This window comes from Motacilla alba, chromosome 7 (genome assembly GCF_015832195.1).
Source record: "Motacilla alba alba isolate MOTALB_02 chromosome 7, Motacilla_alba_V1.0_pri, whole genome shotgun sequence".
Lineage (NCBI taxonomy): Eukaryota > Metazoa > Chordata > Aves > Passeriformes > Motacillidae > Motacilla > Motacilla alba.
The window spans coordinates 36843836-36857932 of NC_052022.1; the positions used below are offsets into that span (position 1 = coordinate 36843836).

The window sequence follows — 14097 nt, forward strand, 5'->3', positions numbered from 1 at the left end:
AATTATTCCAGTTTTCCTCCCGTTAATGAAATGCAACAGTGTCATTAGTGAGGCTTGTCAGCCACACTTACGTGCAGAGAAATGATTTGACACTGCTTTTGTCATCTAATCCTTGCAGGAAAAACAGTCACAACAGCACTGTAAATAAAAATCCTTCAAGACAAAGAGCACAGATGGCAACACTCCCAAGGAACATCACCTAAAATATTCATCCTTTAGGAGGAGAGGAGGGCTAGCCCTGTCAACAGGCAGTAGATTGGAATCTTCCGAGGGGAAAAAAAAACCCAAAACAAAACCAAATATCCTCTGTTCATGAAGTGAAGGAAGAGATCTGTCAAGACAGTGATTTTTGCTGAAGATTGGCTGCACTCAGTGCCTCTGTCAGCATTTCTCACTATCAGCATCCAGAAGCAAGATCCACACACACTTCTGTGCACAGGATCAATTGCCCCCGTCAATTATTATTGTCAGCTCTAGCTACAAACCAGCAAAAGCACTCAGGGCAAACTTACAAACTGCAGGACCTCAGCGTTAGTGCAATTGCACAGGAGAAGCCTTGTCCATCCCTCCCTTCCCTCTCCTCCCGTTTTAACTACAATTCCAGGCTGTTAAAATGTCAACTACCAGGCTGAACCAGCTTCCTGTGGTAAGAGTTAATTGGAAACAAATGTTATCAGAGATGCATGAAACTACAAACTACTGCTGAGGAGACAACTACAGCAAGAGACAACAACAGTGAGATGCACTAAAGACTTGAAATCAAAAGGGAACAACTCAAAATGATACACAAAACGAGGGGGGGAAACGCTCTAGTACAGAAACCACCATCTGGCCCTTCAACACCAGAGCTGCCATGAAGACAATGTATAGTTACCTGCATCCATATCTGCAAAGAAGGGAACAGCCAGTAAGGGAAAGAAGGAACCAGAAATTCAGTGTCTCAGAGTTGGATTTAAAAGTTCATAAGGAGAACAGATAAAGAAAAATAATCAAAAAAGTATTTACTGTAAGATAAACCTTGATAAGGTACTGTGATAATTTTTGATTTCAAGCTATAAACTGGGATTAATGTTAAACACTACAGTGTACAAATTAATTTTCTATGCCATAAGAACATTTAAAAAAACCCACAAATGTTTAATATATTAAACAAAAAGTAAGTTACACATTTTTAGGCGAAGATTTTTATTCTCCTAACAAGAAACCCACCACTACAGACAGTAACTGTGGCTTTCAACAGCCCAAGTGAAAGCAGCAGCACCACTGAGAGCAGTCAACTCCTCTCCATCAGGACTAATTCCCATATGGACACACACTGGGGGCCAAAGCATTTAAAGGATGCTAAGCATTTATGGAAAATCCACAATTATATTGTACATACTTAGCCCAGTTTGCAGAATGTTAAAGCAAAAATTCCCATGCATTTTGAAGCAGCACATGGGATTTTTTTTTTTTTTTTTTTTTTTTTTGCTAATTCGTTTCTGCATGATCAAAAATGAGCAAGGATGTAGTTTGTGGGGGAAAAAGAAGAGTGGGAGCTGTGGATGCACCTACCTTCAGGTGACTCCTCCTGGACATAGGTGCCGGTCAGGTAGCGGTGCACCAGCGCTGACTTCCCACTGGCCAGGTTACCCACGATCCCCTGGCATGGAAAACAAAAAGAAGCAACAAAAAACTCAACTGCAACCCATCCCTGGAAAAAGCAGTGTCTTCAAGCAAAATCTTCACACAGAGTAACACCCCAAGCAACAGACATGGAGCAAAATATGCCAAGAGACAAAATAAACAGCAGGGTGCTTTGGGGTGGCTAGGACCTGAGAGATCATCTTGTTCCTCCACCTGCCACTACCCCAGGGTGCTCCAAGCCCTGCCCAACCCGGCCTTGGACACTGCCAGGGATGGGGCAACCTGTGCCAGGGCCTCCCCGCCCTGCCAGGGAAATATTTCAGCCCAGCCCCAGAGGGATTTCTTCCTAGAGGCGCTCAAATGCCGAAGGACTTGAGGAGATTTGGGGTTCGTGGCTTTGAAGGGGCGCACAGAGCTGAGGACACTGCGCTCCCTTCTTGGGGAGGGAGGTGATGGAAGCTTCTTTCCCCCTTTGAAACGAGCCCAGCCCGCTCTGCTCTCTCCTGTTTACTTGACCCTCAGCAGAGGTTCAGAACAGAAGGTCCCTGGAGAGAAGATGAACTCTGCTGATCCGCCCGCATTGCCAAAGGGGCCGAGGCAGCAGCAACGAGCTGCACGTTCCCAACCCCATCTTCTTAACCCCAGCTGGCAGGACACCACCCTCCTTATCAAAAACGGCTCGATGGGACCCAGCCACGTGGGCTGGCACCCCAAATTCCCCCCTGCCTCGCTTGGGCTGATCCCACAGCGTGGGCAGCAGGGGAGGGAGGGATTCTGGGATGAGTCACGGGAAGAAAATGACATCTCGGACACGTGTGCCTTACCCCCAGAACATGAAGCAACCTCTCCAATTAATGACTTTTCCCTCCATTATATGCCCATGAGCTGCAGTACATTTGTCTACTCCCACTCACACCACAAACCCACTGAGAGCTGAGGGAGCCCTGTGAGTAAACAGCCTGGCCTTGGCACCTCTTCTGTCACCAAAGTGACACCATCCCCCCTTGACACAAAGCTTCCCAAGGAGAAATTCCTTCTCTTTTTTTTTTTTGCCTACAAAAATGTACAAAATCTCCCTCATTCACCACTGAAAAACAGTTATTTTAGTGTGTGAAACTGCATTTTTAATGGTCTACACATGTGGCCAAGACAACAGTTTTCCAGTGAAACCTTCACTTACAAGTGATTAGCCTTGCGTAGATGGAAATTAATGTTATTTTTTATTACACTCGTGCCAAAACTCTTAAATGCCAGGGAGAACAGAAAAGCATCAACCTGGGGGTCCAGCCAGAGGTAACATCCCATAGCTGGGATGCCCTGTTCTATCCAGAGGCCCCCAATATTTGAAAGACATCAAGAGATTCCAGAACACAATTTTATATATTAATTTTTTTTTAATATCCCAAAGGTCATACCAGGTTACACCATTTGACAGCACTTCAGGTTCTCTGACACATTCCTACAAAGTAGGAGCAATAAATTCTACACTGGGGGAAAAAAAAAACTGACTTCTGATACAGTTTCTCTCTTTGTCAGCATTAATATTTGCTTTAAGGCTGATCCCCCACAGCACGGCAAAAATGCCAGCCTGTTTTCACAGCAGTCATATTCCCCTCTCCCCTGCCTTATACACAAACAATCCCAGTCATCTCCATTTATTTATGGATTTGTCTGAAATGCACCAAGTTATGACAAGCACGTTAGGGAACAAAAATACCACCCTAACCCAGCTCAGGGAGGAGAAAATTCAGCTACAACTCACTGCTCTTTTCAGCTCTGACTTGTGCAACACTGAATCATTTATTTCCATGTGCCAGACACGCTGTAAAACAAACCCAAGCCACTTTGCCCACACCTCCTAAAGCCTGTTGGGAAAAATCATAAACTGTATGGATGGCACTTGGCATTTTAAAGCTGGCCAGGAGAGGAGCCTGACTGCGCTTTGCAGATTTTTTTGCAAGAAATTTGGTGATTTTATCCAGCAATCTCTCATGTGTGTTCTGCCTAACACATCCTCGTTTACCATTTGAACAAACAGGACCCAGGAACACCAAAGGCAGTGGTCTCACCACGCTCTTGACCACAACAAAAGCATCAAAATCCATAAGTAAAACCCAAGTACTGGATCAGCAGGAACCAGTTATAGAATCCCAGACTGGTTTGGGTTGGAAGGGACCTCAAAGCTCATTCCATTCCTCCCCCTGCCATGGGCAGGGACACCTCCCACTATGCCAGGTTGCCCCAAACCCCTCCAAGGTGGCCTTGAATGTCCTTCTGAGCACTGGAAGGAAACCAAGCCTCGCGCTGCTAAAGAAAGGAGGCAAAGACTGGTGTTCTTTCCTCAAAGGCACACTGAGAAATACCTCCTTCCTTTATTGCAGCCCTGGGGCCTTTCTCTGCCCTCCCAGAGCCAGTTTCTGTTCCCTTTAAAATTCTGCAGAGCCCAAAGGGTACAACAACAGGCGCTCTAGAAATAAATCAAAAATAAATAACAACAATAATCCATTTAAGGACCTCCCAGCCTGCACAGGAGGACATTCTCTCCCTTTAACATGGCCCTTATGTTCCTCAGCCCCTGGAGCAGCCTGGATGAGGCTGAAGCAGGGGAATCACAGAGGTGGCTCACGGCCCCGAGCCCTCCCCAAGGGCAGATGTGCAGGAAAGGCAGAGCAGATTTCAGCTGGGCTTCCTAATTTACCCTTCCTCTCGGAGCACAAGTTCACAGGCACAGCTGGTGCCGCTGGCTTCCATCATTTGCGGCGCTATAATCAAATTATTATTTTTGTAACAGCAGAAGTTGTGCTTTTCCCCTCGGACAGCTCTCGTGGCACGCTGACCACTGCAAATCAATTCTCTGCAGCAGCCACGAAGCTGAAATCTGTTTTCCCAGCCCTGCTTCAGACAACTCAGGGGCAGGACACCCAAGGTAACCCTCACATGCTACAGCCAGGCTGGAAAAAGAGAAAAATGTACCCTGAGACCATCAGCCGGGCTCAGCAATGGTTTGGGTTCCCAATCACAACATGGAGTGCCCGCAGCTCTGCTCTCTCCTGCAACCCCCAGTTTTCTTGGGGGGTGCTGTGGATCAGCAGAGCTCAGAGAAGGGGAAGGGACGTGCAAAGAAACCCAGGATAAGCCATCTAACAGTGCTGGACTCCTATCCAAACAACACCTTCCAGTCCTGAATTCCTGTTTTTTCATTGTGTGAGGTATTTGGGGTCTTCCAAATAACACCATCTGTTTAACAAAACCTGGTGACCCTTCCTGAATTAGGGAATTACATCCACTGACTGCTAGATTTTTCTTGCACTCACCTTGAGCACTGCTAAGATCCAAGCAGCCACAGAACTGTAGTTGTGAGGATGCTGCTCCCATTGAAAAGCCTGTCTGAGTGCATTTATCCTGTTAAATGTGGCCTTGCAGATTCTCTCACCTCCAAAAAAACACTATTGTCATCCCAGATTTGGGAAAAGGTTTAAATTCTTTAAAGAGAGGGAGAATAGGCACTTGGTCCTTGAAATCATGGAAACTTATTAGGGGGGGATAAAATGAGCTTCACGTGTCAGCTGCTAACTTCCACTGCCCTCATAAGACTTCCCTGCCGAGAAGATCCCCCTTGGAAGCTGGTTCATGGAGCAGAACAAATTCAAGCAGCAATAACGTACTGAGAGACCTTTGAAGTATGAGTAAACTGAATTTGAATATACATCATCTTCATAAAGGTAGCCTCAGCCCTGGAAGCGTTCAGGGTCAGGTTGGAGGGGGCTTGGAGCACCTTGGGATAGCAGGAGGTGTCCCTGCCCATGGCAAGGGGGTGGGATGGGATGAGCTTTGAGGTCCCTCCCAAACCAAACCCTTCTGTGAGTCTGTAATAGATATGTAGAGGGAAAATCCTTTACTCATTGAACCTGCTCTCCACATTTTCCCCCAGCAGCAGCTGGAGTGAAGCATGGGAGACCCCCACTCGTGTGTGACATTCCCAGGATGTCCCAAGACAGGAGCAAACACCAACTCACCACTTTCAGCTCGGGTACAGAGCGGCTCAGTGTCCATTCCTGGCTGTTTACAAAGGCATCTGTGGAAGAGGAGAACATTCCCAACATCAGGATAATGACATTTCACGCTCGGCCACACACAATTTCATGCCACGGCTTCGGGAACGCGAGACCAAAGCTCTGATTCCTGGGAGGCTGACAGTCCAACGTGACCAAAACCAGGGGCTTGGGGAAATGATGTAAAAAATCCCCAAAAATTCCCATTCTGCACCCAGCAGCAGGTGCTCCCACATCATCACAGAGCTCACACGAACTCCAGTTAATGCAGAGGCTCTCCCAGTGTGTACCTGGTTAAGCCATTTCCCATCCCCAGCAACACAGTCCTTCCCTCAGGAAAAGCCTTGGGTTTGTCACATTGCATGTCACCCACTGCAGCAACCCCTCCACCCAGGTAGATAAGAACATTTGCTGCCTCTGAAACGTGTTATTAGCTGCTGCACATCACACCTCGTGGCAGCAACTGCAGCAGCCAGAGTCAGTGGGAGCAGCCCCGCTCAGGCAGGGGAAAATCTCTTTTTATTCCTCCAACACACCGTTTTTTTTCAGCAGCATAATCTAGGCAGAAATAAACCACAGAGCCGTTTACTACAAAATTAATTAAAAACTTCTTGGGGCAGAGGTTGATTCCTTGAAGAAAGGCAGGTTTATCACAGAAATTAAACTCTTTGGGCTGCACCTGGCTCCCACCTCACTGACGATTCCACACCAAAGAACAGAAATAAGGCTCCACTTTTCTGTATTTAAGAACATTTATCATTTTGCTCCTTCCAAAAAGGTCTGGTCAGCTGTAAGCAAACAGACAGTGATGTTTGTGTCACAAATCCAGCGTGGAAGCTGATTTAACCCCTTCAGAACCACGCAAACCAGCTGAATGCCTGAGCTGCACAGGATGCTCCAATTCCACAGAAATGGAGCAGCACTGAGATTCCTGGTGCTCCAACGAGCCCCTGAGGCCACAGGAGATAACAGCTGTAAGGTTCCACCTGACCATGTTGGTTTTCAACAAGCCTGCCAGCCACTGCTTCCCTCCAATGCACCCATCAGCAGAGCAGGAGGAGAGGGCTGTTTCACTTGGTGTTTTCATCTGGACAGTAAAGAAATTTGAGGCAATTTCCTACTCCAGATGTGACTCTCACTGACTCCAGAAACCATCCAAGCTCTCCCAGCACCCACCTAAAAACAATCACACAGCAAACTTGTGTTTTCCAGTCCATTTCTATCAGATATATTGCTTTTGCCTCAATAGCCCAAAAAGACCTCTTAGCCAGGAGTTAGGAAACCTTCTCCAGTTTTACCTAACACATCCCTTTGTATTTCAGCTGTGAATAAACCCTGTGAGTACCTGTATGAGAACACATGGGAAATACTCAGTGTTTTGGTCCAGGTATGAGCTGCCTCCCACACACTCACTGCCAGGGGAAGGAAAACGAAAGGCTCAGAGTGAAATTGGGTCAACCTTTGGCATTCCAGGTGCAAGAGAAGACACTGTGGTCAAGCAGCTCCTGTTCCATGGCCTGAAGTCCCACTGGATCAAAACCCCCAGGAAAACCTTTCTGCACCACACCCAGGTGACAAGAACTTGAGATGGAGACAGAACGAGCAGCAGCTTCCATTTGGGAACACTGCCTGCAAGAGCTGCCCATGCCTGAGGCATTCCAAAGGGACCACAGCTTGGTCCAGGATGGTCTCCTGCCTTCCTGTGGGGAGGAATGTTTGCCCAGGCAGGGAGCAATGGGATGGGGAGCTTTGGAGTGGGTATTGGGGGAAATGGCACTGCCCTAACAGGAAACTATCAACTCTCATGGTTTGCTTTGGGCTGCTGGGGATTTGGGAAGCAGCAGCCAAGGCTGAAGGGGGATGAGGAGGTTCCAGCTCAGCTCCAGACTCTCAGGAGTCAAGGAAAACCATCAGGCTCTTATCCCTGACTTGTGGAGGTTTAGGTATGTGAAACAAACTGGGAGAGCTCCCCATTAAATGTCAACAAGCTTCCATAAAAGAGAACCACTGGATTTTATCACCACGGAAGATTAAAAAAAGATGAGTGAGCAAATCACTGCTGCTGGCTTGGAGAACTGCAAAAAAAACCTGCCAAGCCAAAGGGGAGCTGCACAAGGGGAACAAGAACATCACAAATCCTGGCGCTTTTCTCTATAATAAAAACCTTAAAATATTATTTTGGAACACCTGCGCTTTCCAAAAGGACAAACCAGGGAGGCAACGAAAGCTGAAATTCCAAAAAGCAGAGGCCAAAAAGACAAAGCAGAAGGTGGGCAGCTGCAGAAAGGAAGGATGACCCAGCCCAAGGACTTGAATTTATTCCTCCTACTTGGTCCTTCCTTCATCAAAATGCACCAAAACCCCACACCAGGACCTTCCAAAACTGTATCAGGTCTCAAGGACCCTCCATATGGGCAGGATGTGCATTTTAGTCCCAATTAGCAATAAAACAAATACAATAAAATTCACTTGACAAGGTGCTAGACTTCTTGACAGAGCTACCTTCCCCTTTTTTACTAAAAGCCCTTGGTTCCTGCCCCCACACAGGTTTTGAGCGTCCAAAATGCTTGAGAATGGTTGAAATTCCATTTTATTGCCAAAATATGACTATTAAACAAACAAACAAAAAAGCCCAAAAAACCCAAACAAACAAAAAAACCCCTCACACCAAAAACCCAAACACCTTGACCTCAACCCAACGAACTGAAACTAAAATCTCCCACTTCTATTATCCCCAATTTGCAATTAATTTACATAAGGTCTCCCAGTGCCCTTTAAAAAAACAAAACCAGCTCATTTCTTTTGGGAGATCCATGAGATTCCTCTACACTGGCATGTTGAGAAGGAATTACCACAGCTAAAGACAGAACGTGGCATGAAACAGCACCTGCTCTATTCTGCAGTGTGAGGCTTGTGTGCCATCATTGGCACGGACATGGAAGCACCCTCTACCCAATCCAGCTGCTAGGAATATCTCAGGAAAAACTGATTTATTCCAAGATCCACAGAAGCCAAGGTGAAAAGGTCAAACACTCACAGACAGAGCATGACAAACAGGTTTGGGGATTATTTTCCTAAATAAAGAAAACTGACTTACAGCTACAGCATGAGCCACTGGATCCATCACACTGGAGCACACGGAGCCCAAATTGTGCAGCCCACAAAAATCCTCTGAAGCTGAAGCTGCAACCCCCCCAGCACCACATGTTGGTTCAAACACATTGGAGGAGATTTGCATAATAAACAGAACCACATGCATGAAGCTGATCAACTGGGGTCTTGTTTGCATTACTGCCCAGCCCTGGAATTCCAGTGAACTCAACCTTCACGTCCCACTCCAGGCTCCACACAGGCAAGAAATGGCTTTTGTCAATAATTAATCACAGTTGCACGTGCTGCTCCATTCATTTCTGCATCACTGATCAAAAGCTTCAAATATTCATGGTGTCACTCTTGTCTTTTTAAAACATGCACCAAGATTGTTGAAGCTGCATTTCCTTCACAATAAAGTCTTCTTTTTTTTTTCCTCAGTTCTTCTGGTTTCACTTCCACCACTACAGTAAAGCACAAACTCCCAAGAGGATCCTCACCTATTTTTAAACCTCAGTTTAGTAACTCAGCCCCACCCAGAGGAGCCTTCTTAATTCCAGTATTAAGAATGAGATGTTGATTCCACCACATGAATCCCAGAATGGTTTGGGTTGGAAGCAACCTTAAAAGCCCATCCATTCCACCATGGGCAGGGACACCTCCACTATCCCAGGAGCCCTGTCCAAACTGGCCCTGGACACTTCCAGGGATGGGGCAACACCTTCTGGGGTGAAATCTTGGGGTTTGGTGGCCACTCTTGCCCAGGTCCACGCACTCCATGGCACAGGAGAGCGGCTGATTCCAAGGCCTGAGTGTTCCAATATTCCATATTTAAAAGCCCTGCTTAGAACTTTCCAACAGAAAAAATCTACTTCGTCAAATCCAGGAATGACCACTAAAATCTAAATAAATATCAGCAAAACAGTGCTAATGAGAGAACACAGGGTCAAGGCCAACCCCAGCAGCCATGGGTCAGAACAGGGGAGGGAAGTCATGAAAACCAGAAACATTCCCAGTGACCCCAGCAAGGGCTTGGCTGTTCAGAGTCCAGCAGTCCGGCTCATCCCATCCCTGAGTTTTTACACTGGAAAGCCTCTCCTAAATTCACTCCACTTCCTGCCAAGGGCAACAGCAGCAAGGCAGCGGATGGGACCTCTGAGAAAAAGCTCTAACTGGGGCCAGGCAGGTTTACAGCACCCTCTCCGGCCTGTGGGTCCATCCCTGAGGAGAAAAGCCCCGCACCCAGAGCAGTTTGGCTGTTTATTATTATTTTAGGAGAGCCTGGGCAGCCCCAATGCTAACACAGCCCTGGGCAGTGGCAGCACAGCAGCCTGCCCATCACCAGCCTTGATCCATTCTCCTTTTTTCCACCCAAATCTCTCCCCCTTGACTAGCAAGAAGCTGAGGAGCTCAGAGCTTTCTCCTCCTCCGATGCAGATGGAAACCCAGGGGTACCCTGAGCAAAAGGAGTGGTGAGGGAAGGGTGGGCAGGTATTTCTGCAGGGTGGCATGAAAGGACTTCAATCTTTCACGATTCTTGGAAAGCTCCTTAGCAAGAGCTTCCCTCAGGCAATCCCAATGCTACTTTGCTGTCCTTCTAAACGAGGAAAAGCTGTAAATAAATAAAATATAGCAATGCCAAGGGGTTTCTCTGGAAACTCTCAGCTAAAGATCCTTTTTGCTAAGAACAAGAGCCCTCAAAAACACGGGGATGAAGTTAAAAGTACCAACAGCCACACCACATGCTGCTCTCCCCCTTCAATAATTTCTGCATTACAAACAATATTTAGAGCTTCTTCCGCTTTGAAATAAAAACCTGAGAGTGAACTGGTGCAGAAAATATTCCTACAAGCTCCCACTTGCCCACAAGGATGCAGCTAAGGCCACACATGTCTCTCTTGGAGCTGTATCAAAGCAGCACTTTCAGGACCCATTTCCCAAAGCTCCTGTGCTGATTTTCTTAGCAAAGAGGGAAATGTGCAGCTTTTGGGTTCAGACTTGTGATCCTCCTAAAACATGCATTTCTCAGGGTGGGGTACTCTCACAGCACATCCTCTCCAACCCAGCCCCCAGCACTTTAAGTCAAAGCATTGAGTCAGTTCCAACAGAAAATAGCAGAAAACCATCCTGACACGTTGATTTCTAAGCTTTGCATAGAATGTTATTTGGAAGATCGTGTCATGTTTCAAAAGGTTCTTTTTCTATATTTCATGGGTCTCTGAGCAACCTGGTCTGATGGAAGGTGTCCCTGCCCATGGCAGGGGGTGGAACTGGTTGGGCTTTAAGGTCCCTTCCGACACAAATCACCCCGGAATTCTGTGAGCTTTTATACCTGTTGTGTTTAGGTTTTTAAAATCAGTTCTTTATACGGGTCCTCTCTGCTTATTCACTCTGTTCCACTACACCAAACAATAACTACAAAGCAGCAACAAATAAAACCTTTAGAAAACCACCAGCAGCAGTACCAGGATGATTTAAGGTTTTATTTCCTCCCTACCCAGTGTGACAGAATCATGGATTCTTTGGCTTCCCACTGTATGCCAGTTAGGAATTACTGCTGCAGCCACCCAGCTCCAAGCAGTCCCTTTCTTCCTCCCTGAACTGCAGACGTGTAATTTATAATTCTCAGGCAGTTTAGCCCAAAAGCAGCACTGCAGCTCCCTGCCCTCCTCCTCCTCTGGGTGGGAACTCCAGCCAGGCTCTGGGAATCCCATCCCAGGCAGCCCCATGCTGTGTTTACACCTCCCCAACGCCCACACTGCAGAGCAAGTCACCCAAGTGCCACAGAGCAACTCAACCCCAGCCCTAAAACCAGAGGGATTTCAGGAGCTGTCAGCTCAGGGCTCCTCCCATCCCCTGCCAGTGCTGTCAGGACGGATAAAACCCCACGAGCTCTTCCAGCTCCAAGAGAAACGTTTGATATTGGACAGATTTATCTCCGGCCGTGCCCAATTCCTAATTATAAACAGGGAAGCGAGGCTGAGCTTTGAGCAGTTCAGGCATCAGGAATCCCAGCCCGTGCTCATCAGAGCCTCCTGTATCTCTGACATCTGAAAAGCCTCTCCCAGTAACTGAGAACTGTATTAAAGAGATATTTAGGTCAAAGCTGTAATCTCTGCTCCAGCAGCATCTGGCAGCTGCAGCAGCAGCGTTATCCTTTGTGCTGCCATGGAAACAAAAGGAGGACCAGGGATGCAAGGAGCTGCACAAGCTGCCCAGCTCAGCCTTTCCCAAAATATGCTTCTGGGCTTGGGAGCTGGAGAGCACTTGGCTCTCACCAGGTATTTGGGTTTTGGCTTCAATTTTCTAATTGTTCCAATCAAATTGCTGCTGTTAATATTCCCCCTGTCTCACTCTTCACAGCTTTCAGGTGGGGTGCAGAGATGTCACCTCCTTAAGGATAACCCCGTGCTTCCTACAAAAGGAATGAGGGATAACGGACCCAAGTATATTCCCAAACAAAGTTTTACATCCAACACCACCAAATTATTTGTTTTGCCCTTAAATATAATGCAGCTCCAAGCCTGACTACTCATCCTAACCCTCCCCACCCCACAAAACAAATCCCGAAACCAAACAGGGCAGATATTTTGGCTGCAGGCTTTTTACAAGGAAAAATAAATTACATACTTAACAAGGAAAGCTTCCCATTCCCTGTATTTTTCCCAGTGGGCTGGGTTCTGGAGCTGACACACACAGAGAAATTACAATCCCCCAGATGAAGCCAGAGTTTTCTCCTGAGACAGCTCTGCCGTGGGAGAAGCACAGAGCAGGGGATGCTGCGGGTGAGGAGCGTCAGGAACACCACTCGGTCCCAATCAAATGCACATTTCCCAACACATCCCTCACAGAAACGTGGCTCTGGAAAGCTGGGCCAGCCCCTTTTCCACCAGGCAATGACAACCCCACCAAGAGGCTGAAAGGAACAGAAAAAGCAGACAAAGAGAAAACGAAAGCAGCCCTGTAGTACAACTGCTCCCTGCTCCAATAAAACTGGGAAAGGAAATGATCATCTCTGCAGTGCAGTAACATCTTTTATTTCAGGCAATAAACAATATTTCCTAAGGGCCAAATCCCCACAGAAATTCGGCTAAACACAGAACCACAGCAGTAGTGGAAACCAGGAAGGAAAAGAAGGCGCTGGAGAGGGAATGGCTGGTAAATGCTTTATTTTGTTGGGTCTGCCCAAAAGCAGGGCAGTGTCAGAGGTGAGATCTGTTTTCTCCCATCTCCTGCCTCAAGGGAAGGGCAGTGCCAGCACAGGAAAGATGATCCCACAGGAAACTCAGTGAAAATCTGGAGATAAAGTCTTGACTTGAGACAGGCAGGAGGGGAAATCCACAACTAAATCCATGTCCAAAGGATGTCCAAAGCACCCAGAATGAGACCCTTCAAAAACCATAGCCTGGGCTGCCTCTCCTGACTACAGACACAAACCAGGAATCAGCCTTTCTTATTCAAATGTGAATATTAATGAGAAACCTCCCCGAGAAGCACCAAAGATTAAAAGGGACAGCTTCTGCAGTTGGCACAAGAAAAATCAACATGAAAGGATAAATTAAAAAAGATGAAGTGGGGGGAAAAGAGCATTTTGAAAGAATATAGGAGCAGATTTATCTGGCAAGAAGAAAGTCACAACAGAGATTAAAAAAAAAAAAATGAAAGAGGGCAGGCTGAAAAGACTTTTAGCTTTTCAGCTAGGTAAGAATGGCTGCAACTCAAAAAAACAGAAAAAAACACAGCAAGGGGAACTTGGGGACTGCTTGATAGAGAAGGAAATGGAATCATGGGATATCCTCAGCTGGAAGGGACCCACAAGGATCATTGATCCAACCCCTGGCCCTGCACAGACAGCCCAACAGTCCCAGCCTGTGCATCCCTGAGGGCGTTGTTCAAATGTTCCTGGGGCTCTGGCAGCCTGGGGCTGTGCCTGTTCCCTGGGGAGCCTGGGCAGTGCCCAGCACCCTCTGGGGGAAGAACCTTTTCCTGATCTCCAGCCTGAGCCTCCCCAACACAGCTCTAGAAGCAATAGTGACAAAACTCAACACACAGCAGGGCAGCCTGGCCAGGATTCCCAGCACTGGCTCTCCACAGAGGAGTTTGTTCTGGGGTAACACCTGAGCATCACCAACATTAAAGCAGCAGAACATGAAGCAGATGGCAGTAAACGAGCAAAACCACAGCAACCCTGGGGAAAAAAGGTCTAGGAGGAAGGAGAGAATAGGAATATCAAGGCATGCTTAATGAAACAGAAGTACAAACACTTGAGAGTGTTTAACACCAAATCCCAAACTAAAAATTGGCAGGGGCTGGAGTGCCAGGACAAGGG

At 47.1% G+C, this 14097-nt stretch overlaps 1 protein-coding gene across 12 annotated transcripts in view; it reads right to left on the bottom strand.

Annotated features, from left to right (window-relative positions):
• AGAP1 (ArfGAP with GTPase domain, ankyrin repeat and PH domain 1) overlaps nucleotides 1-14097 on the bottom strand; it is a 308025-nt gene that overhangs the window by 204893 nt on the left and 89035 nt on the right. For 8 of the 12 annotated variants that reach the window (XM_038142029.1, XM_038142033.1, XM_038142024.1 and 5 more), the window contains exons 2-4: nucleotides 5643-5701; nucleotides 1555-1642; nucleotides 875-886 (exon numbers count right to left, since the gene is read on the bottom strand). In XM_038142029.1, coding sequence (XP_037997957.1) covers nucleotides 875-886; nucleotides 1555-1642; nucleotides 5643-5701 — 159 coding nt within the window. The remainder of the gene's footprint in view (nucleotides 1-874; nucleotides 887-1554; nucleotides 1643-5642; nucleotides 5702-14097) is intronic. The other 4 variants (XM_038142034.1, XM_038142032.1, XM_038142030.1 and 1 more) reach the window with 1 other exon arrangement.